General features: G+C 45.2%; 1 protein-coding gene across 4 annotated transcripts; it reads right to left on the bottom strand.

The window, feature by feature from the left end:
- Positions 1–4,726: 4,726 nt before the first annotated feature.
- LOC128903923 (C->U-editing enzyme APOBEC-1-like) lies at positions 4,727–13,485 on the bottom strand. Of its 4 annotated transcripts, XM_054187813.1 has the most exons (5): positions 13,215–13,479; positions 12,962–13,113; positions 9,071–9,471; positions 8,438–8,553; positions 4,727–7,478 (listed from the first exon to the last, which is right to left on the bottom strand). In XM_054187813.1, exons 2-5 carry the CDS (start codon positions 12,982–12,984, stop codon positions 7,455–7,457), a joined length of 564 nt encoding a protein of 187 aa, XP_054043788.1. In that variant the 5' UTR covers positions 12,985–13,113; positions 13,215–13,479; the 3' UTR covers positions 4,727–7,454. The 4 variants fall into 4 exon arrangements, with proteins under 4 accessions (XP_054043788.1, XP_054043793.1, XP_054043781.1 ...); XM_054187818.1 differs by having other exon boundaries at positions 4,727–7,385; positions 12,962–13,485; XM_054187806.1 differs by having other exon boundaries at positions 12,962–13,479.
- Between the last annotated feature and the right edge of the window lie 665 nt (positions 13,486–14,150).

The raw sequence follows: 14,150 nt of genomic DNA on the forward strand, positions 1-14,150 counted from the left end.
TAAGCAGAATCCAGACAACTGACCAGGTGTCCAGAGCCGCTGTTTTCTGTGACCAAGTCACAGCAGCTCTTGCCAGACACTGTCAGGGAGCAGCAAGGGCCAGCTACTCCCTAAAGGATGAGAAGTTAAGTCAAGCAAGATAAAGCAGCCAGCAATGAAAGAGCCTTGCTAGCCAGGGCCCCTCCCAGTGTAGCCATAAGAGGAGAGTAGGGCAGGCCCAGGGCTAGCAGCCACGATCAATGAAGAATCCAGGTTCTCAGGCATGCTGACGAGGCAGCTCTTAGGTCCTAGGTCAAGCTAGGAAGTAAATCCTCAGGTCAGGATCAGGTTCTGTGATGACAACATACAGACACTGTGATCATCAGGCTGGTCCATAGAGATGAGACAACCCAGTCTCATCTGGGGTCAACCCAGAAAATCAGTTCACAGGTCAGGAAACAGATCAACAAGATCCATGGCTGGCCATGGGTATGGACATAAGCATGGCTGTGAGAGATGGAGACAAGCACACCTACGCCATAGCTCAGGAAGGGCGCCTTGGGAAGGTTAATAAGGGAGTCCGGGGCACAGGTTATCTCTTCTTCTGTTCTCCCAGTTACAGGCAGGGACACTGTAAGAAACAGACGTGTGCGATCTATCAACACATGGCTCCATGGCTGGTGTCACCACCACAGTTTTGGGTTTTTGACAATGGGATGACCTACATGGCACCAGGCTTTTTGGCATCGAACAGGGCTCATCTTTCTGAATGGGAGAAGTGGGTGTTTGCTCATGAGCTAGTGGGGCTCATTGACCGGGCTTTAACCTAGGCTTGTTGCAGGAGGGGGATGCTACCTGGCTTGCTCTTGACAAGCCAAGGGATGATGATCCGAGGTCTGAGGGGTGGGTCAGTAGTGAAGGCCCTCAACCTGTTGCTCCGAGATGTGCTGGGTACGCTGCAGCACACTCGAAGTCTTATGGGGACGAGCCAGGGGCTCCTGAGGAGATAGGAACCAGAGAGTCACAGATAAAACACCCCGAGGAAGACCACCTGAAGAGCAGCATGAAGGAAAAGCAAACGCTCCAGCCAGTGAGACAGCTTCATTGGGCACCCAGCTGAAATGCCTTTACGCAAATGCACGCAGCATGGGAAATAAGCAAGAAAAGTTGGAGATGTGCGCACGCCTCCAGGGCTACAATCTTATTGGCACCACAGAGGCGTCGTGGGATAGCTCTTATGATTGGAGCGTTGGAATGGACGGATACCGACTCTTCAGGAAGGACAGGCTGGGAAGACGAGGAGGGGGTGTTGCCCTCTATGTCAGTGAACGGCTGGAGTCCATGGAGCTCCACCTGGGGGTGGATGGAGACCCAACTGAGAGCTTATGGGTCAAGATTAAAGGGAACGCAGGGGCAGGGGACATTACGGTAGGGGTCTGCTACAGGCCACCTGACCAGGATGACAGAGTGGATGAGGCCCCCCTCAGACAGGAGCGGCATCGCATTCACAGACCATGGTCTTCATGGGGGACTTAAACCACCCTGATATCTGTTGGAAGGACAACACAGCGGTGCACAAGAAATCCAGGAAATTCTTGGAATGTGTCGATGACAACTTTCTTCTTCAAATGGTAGAGGAGCCAACAAGGAGAGGAACTATGCTGGACCTTGTCCTTACCAACACGGAGGGGCTGGTGCCAAGTGCAGCCTCGGCTGCAGTGATCACGAAATTGTAGAATTCAAGATCCTTCAGGCAGCAAGGAGAGCATGCAGCAAGCTCACTACCATGGACTTCAAGAGAGCAGACTTTGGCCTCTTGAGGGACCCGCTTGGCAGGATAACATGGGAAAAAGTACTGGAGGGAAGAGGGGCCCAAGAGAGCTCATTAGTATTCAAGGATCACCTCCTCCAAGCTCAGGAGCGGTGCATCCCAAGAATGAAGAAGTCAGTTAAAAATGCCAGGAGGCCTGCGTGGATTAACAAAGAGCTCCTGGACAAGCTCAAAAGCAAAAAGGAGGCCTACAGAGGGTGGAAGCAAGGATGGGTTGACTGGGTGGAATACAGAGAAACTGTCCGAGCAACCAGGAACCAGATTAGGCAAGCTAAAGCCCAGATAGATAGAATTAAATCTGGCTAAGGGCATCAAGAATAACAAGAAAAACTTCTCTAAGTACGTCAGGGGTAAAGGCAAGACTAGGGAAGATGTGGGCCCTCTCAGGAAGGAGACAGGAGACCTGGTCACCCAGGATATGGAGAAGGCTGAGATGCTGAATGACTTTTTCGCCTCAGTCTTCACTGGCAAGGGCTCCAACCACACCACCCAAGTTGCAGGATGCAAAGGCAGGGTCTATAAGAATGAAGAACCATCCACTGTAGGAGAAGATCAGGTTTGGGACCATCTGAGGAACCTGAAGGTGCATAAGTCCATGGGACTGGATGAAATCCATCCACGGGTCCTGAGGGAGCTGGCAGATGAAGTCGCCAAGCCGCTTTCCATTATATTTGAAAAGTTGTGGAAGTCTGGTGAAGTTCACACTGATTGGAAAAGGGGAAACATAACCCCCATTTTCAAAAAGGGAAAAAAGGATGACCCAGGGAATTACAGACTGGTCAGTCTCACCTCTGTGCCTGGCAAGAATATGGAGCAGATCCTCCTGGAAACTCTGCTAAGGCACATAGAAAATAAGGAAGTGATTGGTGACAACCAACATGGCTTCACCAAAGGCAAATCATGCCTGACAAATTTGGTGGCCTTCTATGATGTTGCCACAGCACTGGTAGACAAGGGGAGAGCAACTGATCTCATCTACCTGGACTCATGCAAAGTGTTTGACACTGTCCTGCACGACATCCTGGTCTCCAAATTGGAAAAGCATGGGTTTGACGGATGGACCACTCAGTGGATAAGGAACTGGCTAGATGGCCGCACTCAAAGGGTTGCAGTCAATGGCTCAATGTCCACATGGAAACCAGTGACGAGTGGCATTCCTCAGGGGTCAGTACTGGGACCAGTGCTGTTTAACATTTTTGTTGGTGACATGGACAGTGGGATTGAGTGCACTCTCAGCAGGTTTGCCGACGTCACCAAGCTGTGTGGTGCAGTCGACACGCTGGAGGGAAGGGATGCCATCCAGAGGGACCCTGACAGGCTTGAGAGGTGGGCCCGTGCAAACCTCATGAAGTTCAATGAGGCCAGGTGCAAGGTCCTGCACCTGGGTCATGGCAATCCCAGGCACAAATACAGGTTGGGCAGAGAATGGACTGAGAACAGCCCTGAGGAGAAGGACTTGGGGATGCTGGTGGATGAGAAGCTCAACATGAGCAGGCAATGTGGACTTGCAGCCCAGAAAGCCAACCGCATCCTGGGCTGCATCAAAAGAAGCGTGGCCAGCAGGTCGAGGGAGGTGGTTCTGCCCTTCTACTCTGCTCTGGTGAGACCCCACCTGGAGTACTGCATCCAGCTCTGGAGTCCTCAGCACAAGAAGGACATGGACCTGTTGGAACGGGTCCAGCAGAGGGCCACGAAGATGATCAGGGGGCTGGAGCACCTCTCCTATGAGTACAGGTTGAGAGAGTTGGGGTTGTTCAGCCTGGAGAAGAGAAGGCTCGAAGGAGACGTTATAGCAGCCTTCTAGTACCTGAAGGGGGCCTACAGGAAGGATGGGGAGGGACTCTTTATCAGGGAGTGTAACGACAGGACATGGGGTAACAGCCTCAAACTGAAAGAGGGGAGATTTAGATTGGATATCAGGAAAAAATTCTTTACTGTGAGGGTGGTGAGGAACAGGCTGCCCAGGGAAGTTGAGGATGCCCCATCCCTGGAAGTGTTCAAGGCCAGGGTGGACGGGGCTTTGAGCAGCCTGGTCTAGTGGGAGGTGCCCCTGCCCATGGCTGGGGGTTGGAACTAGATGGTCTTTAAGGTCCCTTCCAACCCAAACCATTCTGTGATTCTGTAATAGCACAAGCCTGAGCTTAAATGGAGCTCCTGGGCCATCTATGGGCAATGTGCCAGTGGAAGCCGCAGGTGAGGGTAGTCAAGGCAACTAAGGTTTTTTTAATGTCCTCAGGGCCCTGAGAGACACATACCATAATAATTGCCTTCAGTTTTTATTGTGAAAACAATCTGGGGGTTCTTCCTTGCTTGTGACATAGGAATGGCACAGCCTTGCTTTGGCCGAGAGCTGGTTACAATCCAAACAGGGGCTGAGCGTGGTAAGCCAAGGCCTACAGGACAATGTAAACAAGAAGTAAGCATAATGAGCCTTGGCATGGGTGGGGGATCAACACGTGACAGGACCATCCCCAAAGCTGCTGGTAAGGTATACTGTGATCTTGTTTGATTGACAGCCTGTGCTAACAGCTACGTACAAAGACCTTCAGCAGTAGAGATTGACAGGGGATGCTTAGTCCACTTCATAAATTGAGCTTAGCAGCTTCAAATTGTCTGTGTTTCTCTTCCCCCATAACTTGTGTGATCAATTTTTTCTGCCTCCTTAAAACCAGCTTGAAAGCATCATCTCCTGAACTTGTAAGATATAAAGAACCATACCTAAACAAGAGGACACATCTACCAAAGTGGACATCACTTAATCGAGTGCTGCCGTTTTGTAAGTTACAGGTTGTCATCTCTTAGTTTCCATAAGCCAAATTCTTTTTAGGTTAGACTGGTCCAAAACTCTGAGTAACTATGTTGGCTATGTTAAAAGATTAGCAATACAAATAAGAGAAGAATCGGGCCCAATCATAGCTTTAGAGTTTAATGATTAAAATGGGTACAAGTAAACGAATATTTATCCTAGTCTTGCAGAAATAACCTAGCATCGGGAATGGGGATGGAGAGAGGTTCTATTTTCCAAGCACTTGGTACTGACGGCACAGTACCTCTGCACAGTACAGGGGAGCAAACGACCAGAGAGGGGAGCAAACAGTCCAGCTTGGCTACTGCAGGGGATACAGCTGCATTCCTACAATTCTCTGCGCAGCCTAATGTGCCTTGCTTTTCAAGGAGTTTCCAGTGGATACATCTAGTGGTCCAGTTCCAGGACAGGCCTACAGATAAAAATACTTTCTTACTTCTTTCAGCCAGCTGAGTGGACCTCCTGAAATACAATGACCGTGAATACTGTAATTACCATTCCACAGTCACACCACTTGGTGGATGGAGGATTTGCTTCTGTTGAATGGAGCGTCCGTGGATTTTTTAAGTTGCTCTTAAGATCAAGTGCCGCTGTCAGTTACACGTTACAGCTCCCACCGAGCCAGTGGAAAATTCTCTAGGCTAGCCCAGTCTTTCAAATGCAGACAAGCGTTTCAGTGACTAATGATGAGACATTAGTATAGCAAGAACTGACACTTATTGTGATTAGTTGATCGGTTTAAAACACGGACAAGTACTTATTTACATGGCAAGCTGTGAACTTCCAGAATCTGCTGCCCCAGTAAACTGTGGACACAGATAGCAGGACAGATTCAAGAGATGTGAAAAATTTGTGGTGCCAAGTCCATAAACAGACACTAAAGATGCAGGGTTCCCAACCACAGTCATTGCGGGTATTGAGGTACTGTGACTGGGTCATAATGAACCACAGACAGTGTCCAGGTTTGTCTGCTCTCCCTAAAAAACATCTTCTCCTGACAATACTAGATACAATGTCTGCCCTGATGGGGCATTTTCTGTGTTTTTAGGTTCACTTTTCCTCTTGCAGCATGAGGTAGGAGACAAGGCTAGCTGAGAGGACAGCAAGTCTCCAGAGATGTTCCTTTTGGCACCTTGACCTTCTCTTGCCAGAGATTAATTTTTCAAGAGTCAAGGAAATAGCCTGTTCTTGTCAAAATGCCTCAGATAAGTAAGTTACAGTGAATTAATCAACTGTTTGGGTGTTATCAGTCCTCTTTAAGCACCTTTTTGCCATCAGCCTGTGCACCACTGGGCCACATCAGAGGAAGAACAATGTTAGCAGGGTATTGGGCCTAGGACACTGTTCCCCATTCTGGCTACTACCTGCCTCCATTTCCACATCCAGAAATTTCTCATCAGGGATATTTAACACTGTCCAATATACTTAAGACTCCCAGTGACAAGCTGTCTACCCAGGATATTGGTGGCTTTTAGAAACTGGGGAATGTTAGCAACATTTAATGATTGTTATCTTCTACATACAAGCAGTAAGGCAGATGGCCATCTTCTATGGGTGAAATCTCATAGCAGAGGACCAGAGATAACATTGGTCCTGTCTTACACTTAATGCATTCTTCACCTCTGTCTTCAACACAGATGATGGGCCCTGGTACCCCCAGAGCCCTGTGTTGGAAGACCATAACTGGGGGATGATAAACTCCCAGCCGACCCTGAACTTGTTTGAGACTTGCTACTCCAGCTGGATGCACATAAATCTGTGGGGTCCAATGGGATTCATCCCAGGGTACTGAATGAGCTGCCCAATATTACCACGGCACCTCTCTCCATTATTTTCCAACGGTCTTGGGAGTCTGGAGAGGTCCCAGTTGGCTGAAAGCTGGCAAATGTTGTCCCAGTTCTCAAGAAGGGTAAGAAGGAAGACCCTGGTAATTACAGGCCTGTCAGTATCATTTCAGTGCCTGGTAAAATTATGGAGAAGGTTATTCTGGGAATTATTGAAAACCACTTGAGAGACAACACAGTCAGTGGTCATAGCCAGCACGGGTTCATGAGGGGAAAGTCCTGCTTAACCAATTTAATTTCCTTTTATGACAAGGTCACCCATCCAAGGTTACCAAGGGAAGCCAGTAGATGTGGCGGTTTTGGATTTTAACAAGGCTTTTGATACTGTCTCTTACAGTATCCATCTGGATGAAATGTCCAGCACACAGCTAGACAAGTCCATAACACATTGGGTGAACATTTGGCTGATGGGTTGGGCTCAAAGGGTTATAGTAAATGGGGTTACATCAGGCTGGCGACCAGTCACCAGTGGTGTTCCCTGGGGCTCAGTTTTAGGGACGGTTCTCTTGAATGTTTTTATAAATTATCTGGACACAGGAATCGAATGTACATAAAGTAAGTTTGCTAATGATCAGCTGTGGACTCCCTGAAGGGTAGAGAGAACTTACAGAGAGATCTGGGTAGAATCAAGAGCTGAGCAATCGCCAACCGTATGAAATTTAACAAGAGCAAGTGCCAGATTCTCCACCTGGGATGGGGTAATCCTGGTGCTGATCTCCTCTCTCTGGTGACTAGTGACAGGAGGAAATGGAATGAAGCTGCATCAGGGGAAGTTCAGCTTGGGTATTGGGAAAAGGTTCTTTACTGAGAGGGTGATCTGTCACTGAACAGGCTCCCCAGGGAAGCGGTCACAGCACCAAGTCTGTCACAGTTCGAGGAGCATCTGGATGACGGTTTTAGTCATATGGTTTCATTTCAGGTAGTCCTGCAAGGAGCACAGAGTTGGATTCAATGATCCTTCTGGGTCCCTTCCAACTTGAGATATTCTATAATTCTATGATTCTACAAATGGAAGATCCTGAAATGAAAATAAAAATATGACATTTAGATCCTTTAACAATTGCACTTTGGACTTGCTATGATTTGAAATGGACATAGCAGGAGAAGTCTATTACTTGTAATAGCCCAGAATAATTTTTTTCCACAGATGCCATATAAAATGGATTTCCCAGACGTTCAATGACCCACTTAGCCATAGATTCCTTCCACTCTGTTTCACTAAAAATAGTATTTGTCAGAAAACACTAATACATTGAAATCAAAATGTTACAGAACTTATATTAGTTTTGCTAGATTTTTTTATTATTTTTTTTTATACGATCCTTTTAGGCCAAGGATGTGGACCTGTTCATTCAAGCAGGGTCTCTTGTCTCTCGGGGCACAAACTTTCAGCACTGTTGGTGTACACATTCACTCTTCTCTCTCCTACCTTTCAGGAGGTCTGGCACAAAACAAAAACAAAGGTTGGATTTTCCCAGACTTTCTCTTTTGAACAGCTTTTCTCATCTCACAGAAACTGTAACCTTCAGATCAGCCAGGGAAGTTGCTGAATCAAATCTGGAAGGGGCCTAGTGACTGGGAGGGGATGTCGGACCACTGCAGATATTGACAGAAAGTGGCTGAGTAGCATCATTTGCTGAACAGAAACCCATGTTCAGATCCAGATTAGAAAGGAATCTGGTGGATGGTTTCTGGGATGAGACTGGAATTCCAGCTGACAATCAAGGGATTTCCCACTCTGGAGCCTGAAGGAAAAAAGCTACACTCTTAGCCTTTGCTTGGTAATATGATAGAAGGAAATCCACAATGCTTGTCTCCCAACCAGACAGGACAGTTCCTATGATTACTTTTTCCAAAAGCATCACTCTTTAAACTCCAACTAGATATGAACAGCTTCTTTCCTACACTTTACAATTCAGTGACCCCATATTGCAAATCATTTCATGTGATTCCCCCTATCCCTCAGAGTCTACAAACCTTAAAGACGTTCTTGAGCTTCAAACGATTCTTAGTTATCTTTGATTGAAAGCCCACAGTCCAGTAATCATCCACAGCACCTTCTTGGATAAAGGTTTCCCAACAGTAATTATAATCTGGAGAAATGGAAGCAAGATGATGAACCTGAGTTTATTCAGAAACTAGACAAGCTCAGGGAACAAGACTCTTCCTGATGCCCATGACACAGAGACAGCTTGGTCATGGACAGGCCAGCTGATGGATTCTGTCCACTCCATATTTGGAACCAATGCCATTCTCTCTGGGCTTTTTACCAGCAGAGGGCCCCTTCAGCCAGCCTTATCCCAGCAGCTGTATTTAGTCCCCTAGGCCAAGAGAGAAACACCCTATCTTCCATTCCGTCAGGAGCAACAGAAAAATGATGTCTCTAATCAAGGGAGACTTTTCATACAGGTCTGGTTGCTGACTCCTGCCCGCTACTCCTGCAGTATTTGAACATCTTTTTTGGGATGCGACACTCAGTCACTGAATGGTGATGAATGTGCCCCCAAAGAAGGTGGGCAGGACGCCGGGCCCAGAAGCAACTAGATTCATTCATGCACAGAGCTCACCAGTCCACCCCTCCCCAGTCCCCCAGAGGAAAGGAAACCTTGCCTTCAATTTCCATGACAGCAATGGTTACGACCTCCAGGCTCACAAGGGTCTTCAGACCTTGGCGGTTTCTTTCATCTTCTATGTGATAAAGACGTGCTACGTATATATCTATGCTCACATTTGAGTGCCTCTCTAAGAAATTCAGTATTTTAAGGCAGCAGTCTGCACAAGGGCTCCAGGACAAGTACCAGGTCATGGAACAGTTGACATAATCATTGGATCTTCTGATCTGTAAGATCTTCTCCAGGAAGTAGACTTCAGCATGGCAATGGTCCTTTTTGACCCAGTGTATCCAAGGCCTGCCAGTCTCACCCCACTGCAGTCTGCATAGTAGGTATGTGTCCTGTGGAGTCTTACGGGGGTCAAAATGATGCTTTAAAGCCTTCTTAGATATATACATGCTGAAACAGAAGAGAAACTTCAAGGAATCACTGGTTACAACTTTGTTTTCAGTACTTCTCCAGTACAGAAAAAAGGGGGAGAGAGACAACTGAGACGGGCAATACACGAGAGCAATGCATGGAAAATGGTAGGCACCACAGCAGGGGAAAGGAACCAAGCCCTGAACCACCTGATCCTCCCTTCGCAACTGCCTGAAGAACTTTCACATCCTCACCCCTCCCTGTCCTCTTCCTCATCAGCGTAAGTATTTCTAAAAGCTTTCTATACATTTTCATGTGCCAGACATTTTTCCACGCCTCCTGTGTAGCTGTTTTCAATGTAGGCAGCTGTTGTGAATTTTGTAAAAACTAAAAAAAAAAAAAAAGAAAGAAAATAAAATCACTGGTAAATTATGAAATTATGTTTAATATATTTATTAATTTATATGTAATTATTTAAATATAATATATTTAATTTAAATATATTTATATATTGAATTATATATTTAATATAATTTCATAATTAATCCAATAATCCTTATTGGATTATCTTGCTGTTTATATTTTCATAAGGATTAGCACAGTCAGCACAATCCTACATGAGAGAAGGAAAAAGAACTGCTCTATACAAAAAGATGCCGCTCCCAAGAATGACATTTTCTGATAGATGGTCCATCTCTTAGATCCAGATCTACTCAGCTCAGAACAGACCTCTAAATATTGTCAATTAAGTAACCATAAAAGACTGCCAGTGTTGGTTGTGAAGGTATTCTTTATATCAGTAATTATCCATGACACATAACTAATATATAAAGTCACCATTAGCACTTTAGCCTTTGTACAATTGCTTTATATAGAGATATATTTGAGAACGCACTCCATATATATTTTTTTTCACATTAGAGTAATTCAGAATAAATCTAGGACAGACTCTTAGCAGAGAAGTAACAAGCCTGTAGCACCCACCAATAACAAAAAAAAACCCAAACACAACAACCCCACTAGCTGAACTAAGGACAAATGAAATCTTGCAGATCAAGTGTCACATATTCTCTAGCTGCAGGACTCATCGCCTCTGTAAAAAAGCATCTCATTTATCTGAGTCAGTCGGAAGGCTTTGTCTTCTTACCCTGTCTCCTTCCTCATTCCAGCCTCTTATACATTAACACACATATGTACGTAAATCAGTTTATAAATGGCAGAGCTTATCTCTGTTTATTTTCTCCATGTAATCTCTGTGTATATAAACCACAGAAACTGTACATGCAGATTTCTTTATCAGACTTTCTATTGAATTTATGTAAATGTAGCAAATGTAAATGTCACCAACTGTTTAATTCTGGTACAGGAATAACTTTTTTATTATACTTAATTCCTTTAGTATGTTGTTGAAAAAAACAACAGAGAGAGACAAAAGTGAAGCATGGGCTTAATTTTTATTTTTTCTCATTTGAGCTGCTAAAAGAGATATATTTTTTCTCTGTGTGTGGGTGTGCGTGTGTATACAGGAAATATAGTGACCGTGGTTGAAGTTTACCGAAGAAAATACATTTAACTCCCAACACTCAAGCCCAACCAGTTCATCTAATTCTTACAGAGGCTATCTTTACTGTTTTGAAAAGCAATGTTACAATAGATTACAGAGATCTGACTTGTTCAAAGGTATCTGTAGTTGTTGCCATCCGACTATAACATACAGACAAGTTAAAATTTCCAGGTCTTACTTAAATTGGTCTTAAGCATCCTCTTGCCTGTATCTTGACCATAAAATATTGCACTGTGGATAAGCTATTGCAGTGGGTGTTGTGTGCGTATTTTCAGGGACATAAAGCTATTTCTTTAGAACAGACTTGCACTACACTAATCTTCAAGATATAGCCACCTGAAAGACGTGTTAAGCCAAGTGGAATTGATTGTGTCATCAACGCAATAGAAACAAAAGTCTGCATTCTTATAAATATCTGCTACAGATATAACTTGCTATTTTTTAGATAATGGATTAATTGTAAATTTAAACAGCTCTAACAGAAGGACAGACAAGAAATTTGAAAAACATCATTAAAACATTCCACACTACAGAATATATACAGAATCCCAGCACCTATTCCTTTTTCTCCCCAAACCAGATAAGAAAATACTTAAAATAAGCTGTGAGTTTACAGATGAATTGCCCAAAGCCATGCAATCACTTTGATTTTTTTTATTTTTATAACTATCACAAACAGTCCTTGCTGTTCAGTATTGTTACATACGGTAGACATATATACATGGAGCCTAACTCAAAAAAATGGTTCCTTGATACAAATAAGAGATAAAATTAAGAGTTAGCAAAAAAAGAAAAAATAAAAAATCCTAAAACTTTTTTAGTGTTCTTACTAAATTTGGTGCATCGGTCTCATGAAGGTGAACTTGTAACCTTTTCAGAATTTAAGAACTGGAGAGAAATACACCAACTGTAAAGACTGAGTATTTGAAAGGTGAATTGCACACAAAAATGTTTAGAGGAGTTAGGGGAGAAAATGGCAGAGGGATGACAGCCAACATAACTTTAGGCTTTATTTTCTTTTCTATTAATATGCCACTGCTATGTAAATGTGCATTAAACCTTAAAGATGTATTGACTGATGACAAATATCTTCTAAAATGTGTTAGTTATACCTTTTCCATTGTCCCATCATCCTTAACTTGGACAGGAATGCAATGAGTTTGTTTTAAAATGGACTAATTTTATGAAAACGGCTCCTAAAACTCATCTCTCCTTTACTAAAACTTTGTGTAATACACTGCACCATTATAGATATTTAATAATTTTCCTTCCTTCCTCTCACGCTTATTAGAAACTATTTAAAATTCTGCTCATTGCAAGATAATAACAGTAATAATGACAATATCTAAACTGTACAAGCATAGGTGTGTCAAAACTTCTTTAATCCACGTTTTTCCTCCATGGCTAAACATTTGAACAGCTCATGCACTTCTTTACTGAACTGTGCATGAAAAGTATTGTTTTTTCCTTCTATTGGACAGAGAATGTCTGGTCTGACACTTCCTGTTTATTTCGTGGCACAACAGCCATTTCAAGACCTCAAAACAGTCGAGCAGGGAAGAGGCACTTTTGGATTCTCTTGCTGCCCAGCGTTGGGGTGAGCCAGCTCCTGCCGTAGCCTGTCCCCAACCCACCCCATCTTCCGCTCATTTTTATCAGCACTTTTTGTTCCTGGACGTTTTATGGCTCCCATGACAGTTTTACGCTGGCAGGAACTTCCCCGCCAGGCTCAGAGTTCGGTGCTACCCCCGGCCCGCTGCAGTGACACTGGGGACCAGGTCTCCCAGTCAGGTATGCTGGCACCAGTACCACCCTCGCCCTTCCCCAAGCAAGGCAGAGACTTTGCACAGACAAAAAGCAAGCCCCTGGGCCACACAGCGCGGGGTCCCCTTGGGTTGGAGCAGCAATGACACAGAGCTGAAGCTGGGGCGTTTTTCTTTTGGTCAGCGATTATTTTTTTTTTACCCTCTCAGTTTTTTCTCATACATGGCTTCTCCTCTCCCCGTGAACCCTCCAGCTCTGCTCCGTTCCTTCAGTGGTGTCCTCCTTTCTGTTTCTGTTCCTGCAGACGGGGGCTCCACCCACGGCCGATGGCGGAGCACACTCCCCAGGCTCTGCTGGCTCCGGGTGATGTAGGAGGAAAGGGAAAAAAATGGTTTGACCAAGGTTGCTACCACATAATGGCACGTCTTTACCAGCCTGCCCTTAGCAGCACTACCTTAGATGGGGAGCGAGGGCTGTTACAGGTTTCCGGTTAAAAAAACGTAATAATTGGACAACCTCTCTGAAGCCTTCTTGTAAGTTTGAAAAGGATGATAGCGCTTCGTTGGCGGAAAAATGAGATTTATTCAACCCTGCAGGAAACTCCTCCCAGTAGCGCAGCTGCTCCGTGTGGCGCGCAGGCCTGTCCTCCGAAGCACACAAAGCTCAGCTTGGTGGTGGCTCGGCCTCACGCCCTGCGAGGTCACGGTCCTTCTGTGCTGACACAGCTGTGTCAAGGACATATATCTATATATACATTATACACACACCTCTAATGAGAGACTTCACTCACAAGGTATCAGCAAAGCTTCCTCACCTTCCCTGCCAAATCCAGAGAGGAGGAAGAGAGGGGGCCGTGTCTTGGGAGCCTTGCAGAAGACACAGCATTCGAGGAGATGGTGATCTCAAACAGGCCATGTCTTCTTTCTTGGGCCTTGTGCTTAGGGACTGAGAAGCCCGTATGTTACCAATGCAATCCGTAATTTATATACACAGGTCTGTGGTGTGCCTGCAGCATGGCCTTCGGGCCGTGCCACGTTGCACAAATCCCTAGGCCGCAGGACAAACTTATCTGGTGGATCATAACAGAGGAGCCTGCAGGCACGTCCTGCTTGGTTCCAGCTATTCTGCCACCTTCACGGCCCTGACGTTATCTACATGTGCAGCAGGAAGTTCAAACATCCCTTAGGAACAGAATTGTGCTCCTGTAAGACAATAGGTAATAGGTCAGATGACCCAAACAGGGGAGCTGCCCTTCATGGACAGGACCTGTGCAGTGAGCCATGGGGAAATCCAGACAGGGCCTGACCAACGCTGCGTGAACGGGGGGTGCCCAGCATCCGAAGGCATATTAGATTTACTCACTGTCTATAGTCCTCTTCTTATTCTGTCT

Source organism: Rissa tridactyla, chromosome 1 (assembly GCF_028500815.1).
Source record: "Rissa tridactyla isolate bRisTri1 chromosome 1, bRisTri1.patW.cur.20221130, whole genome shotgun sequence".
Lineage (NCBI taxonomy): Eukaryota > Metazoa > Chordata > Aves > Charadriiformes > Laridae > Rissa > Rissa tridactyla.

What these genes read in the sequence shown, in the direction of transcription:
- LOC128903923 (XM_054187813.1), bottom strand. Translation starts at nt 12,984, where the DNA reads ATGTATGAGAAAAAACTGAGAGG. An exon ending in TATGAGAAAAAACTGAGAGG is followed by an intron (nt 9,472 to 12,961) that starts GTAAAAAAAAAA and finishes CTTCTGTTTCAG; the next exon opens with CATGTATATATCTAAGAAGG. An exon ending in AGCTCAAGAACGTCTTTAAG is followed by an intron (nt 7,479 to 8,437) that starts GTTTGTAGACTC and finishes TTTTCATTTCAG; the next exon opens with GATCTTCCATTTGTAGAATC.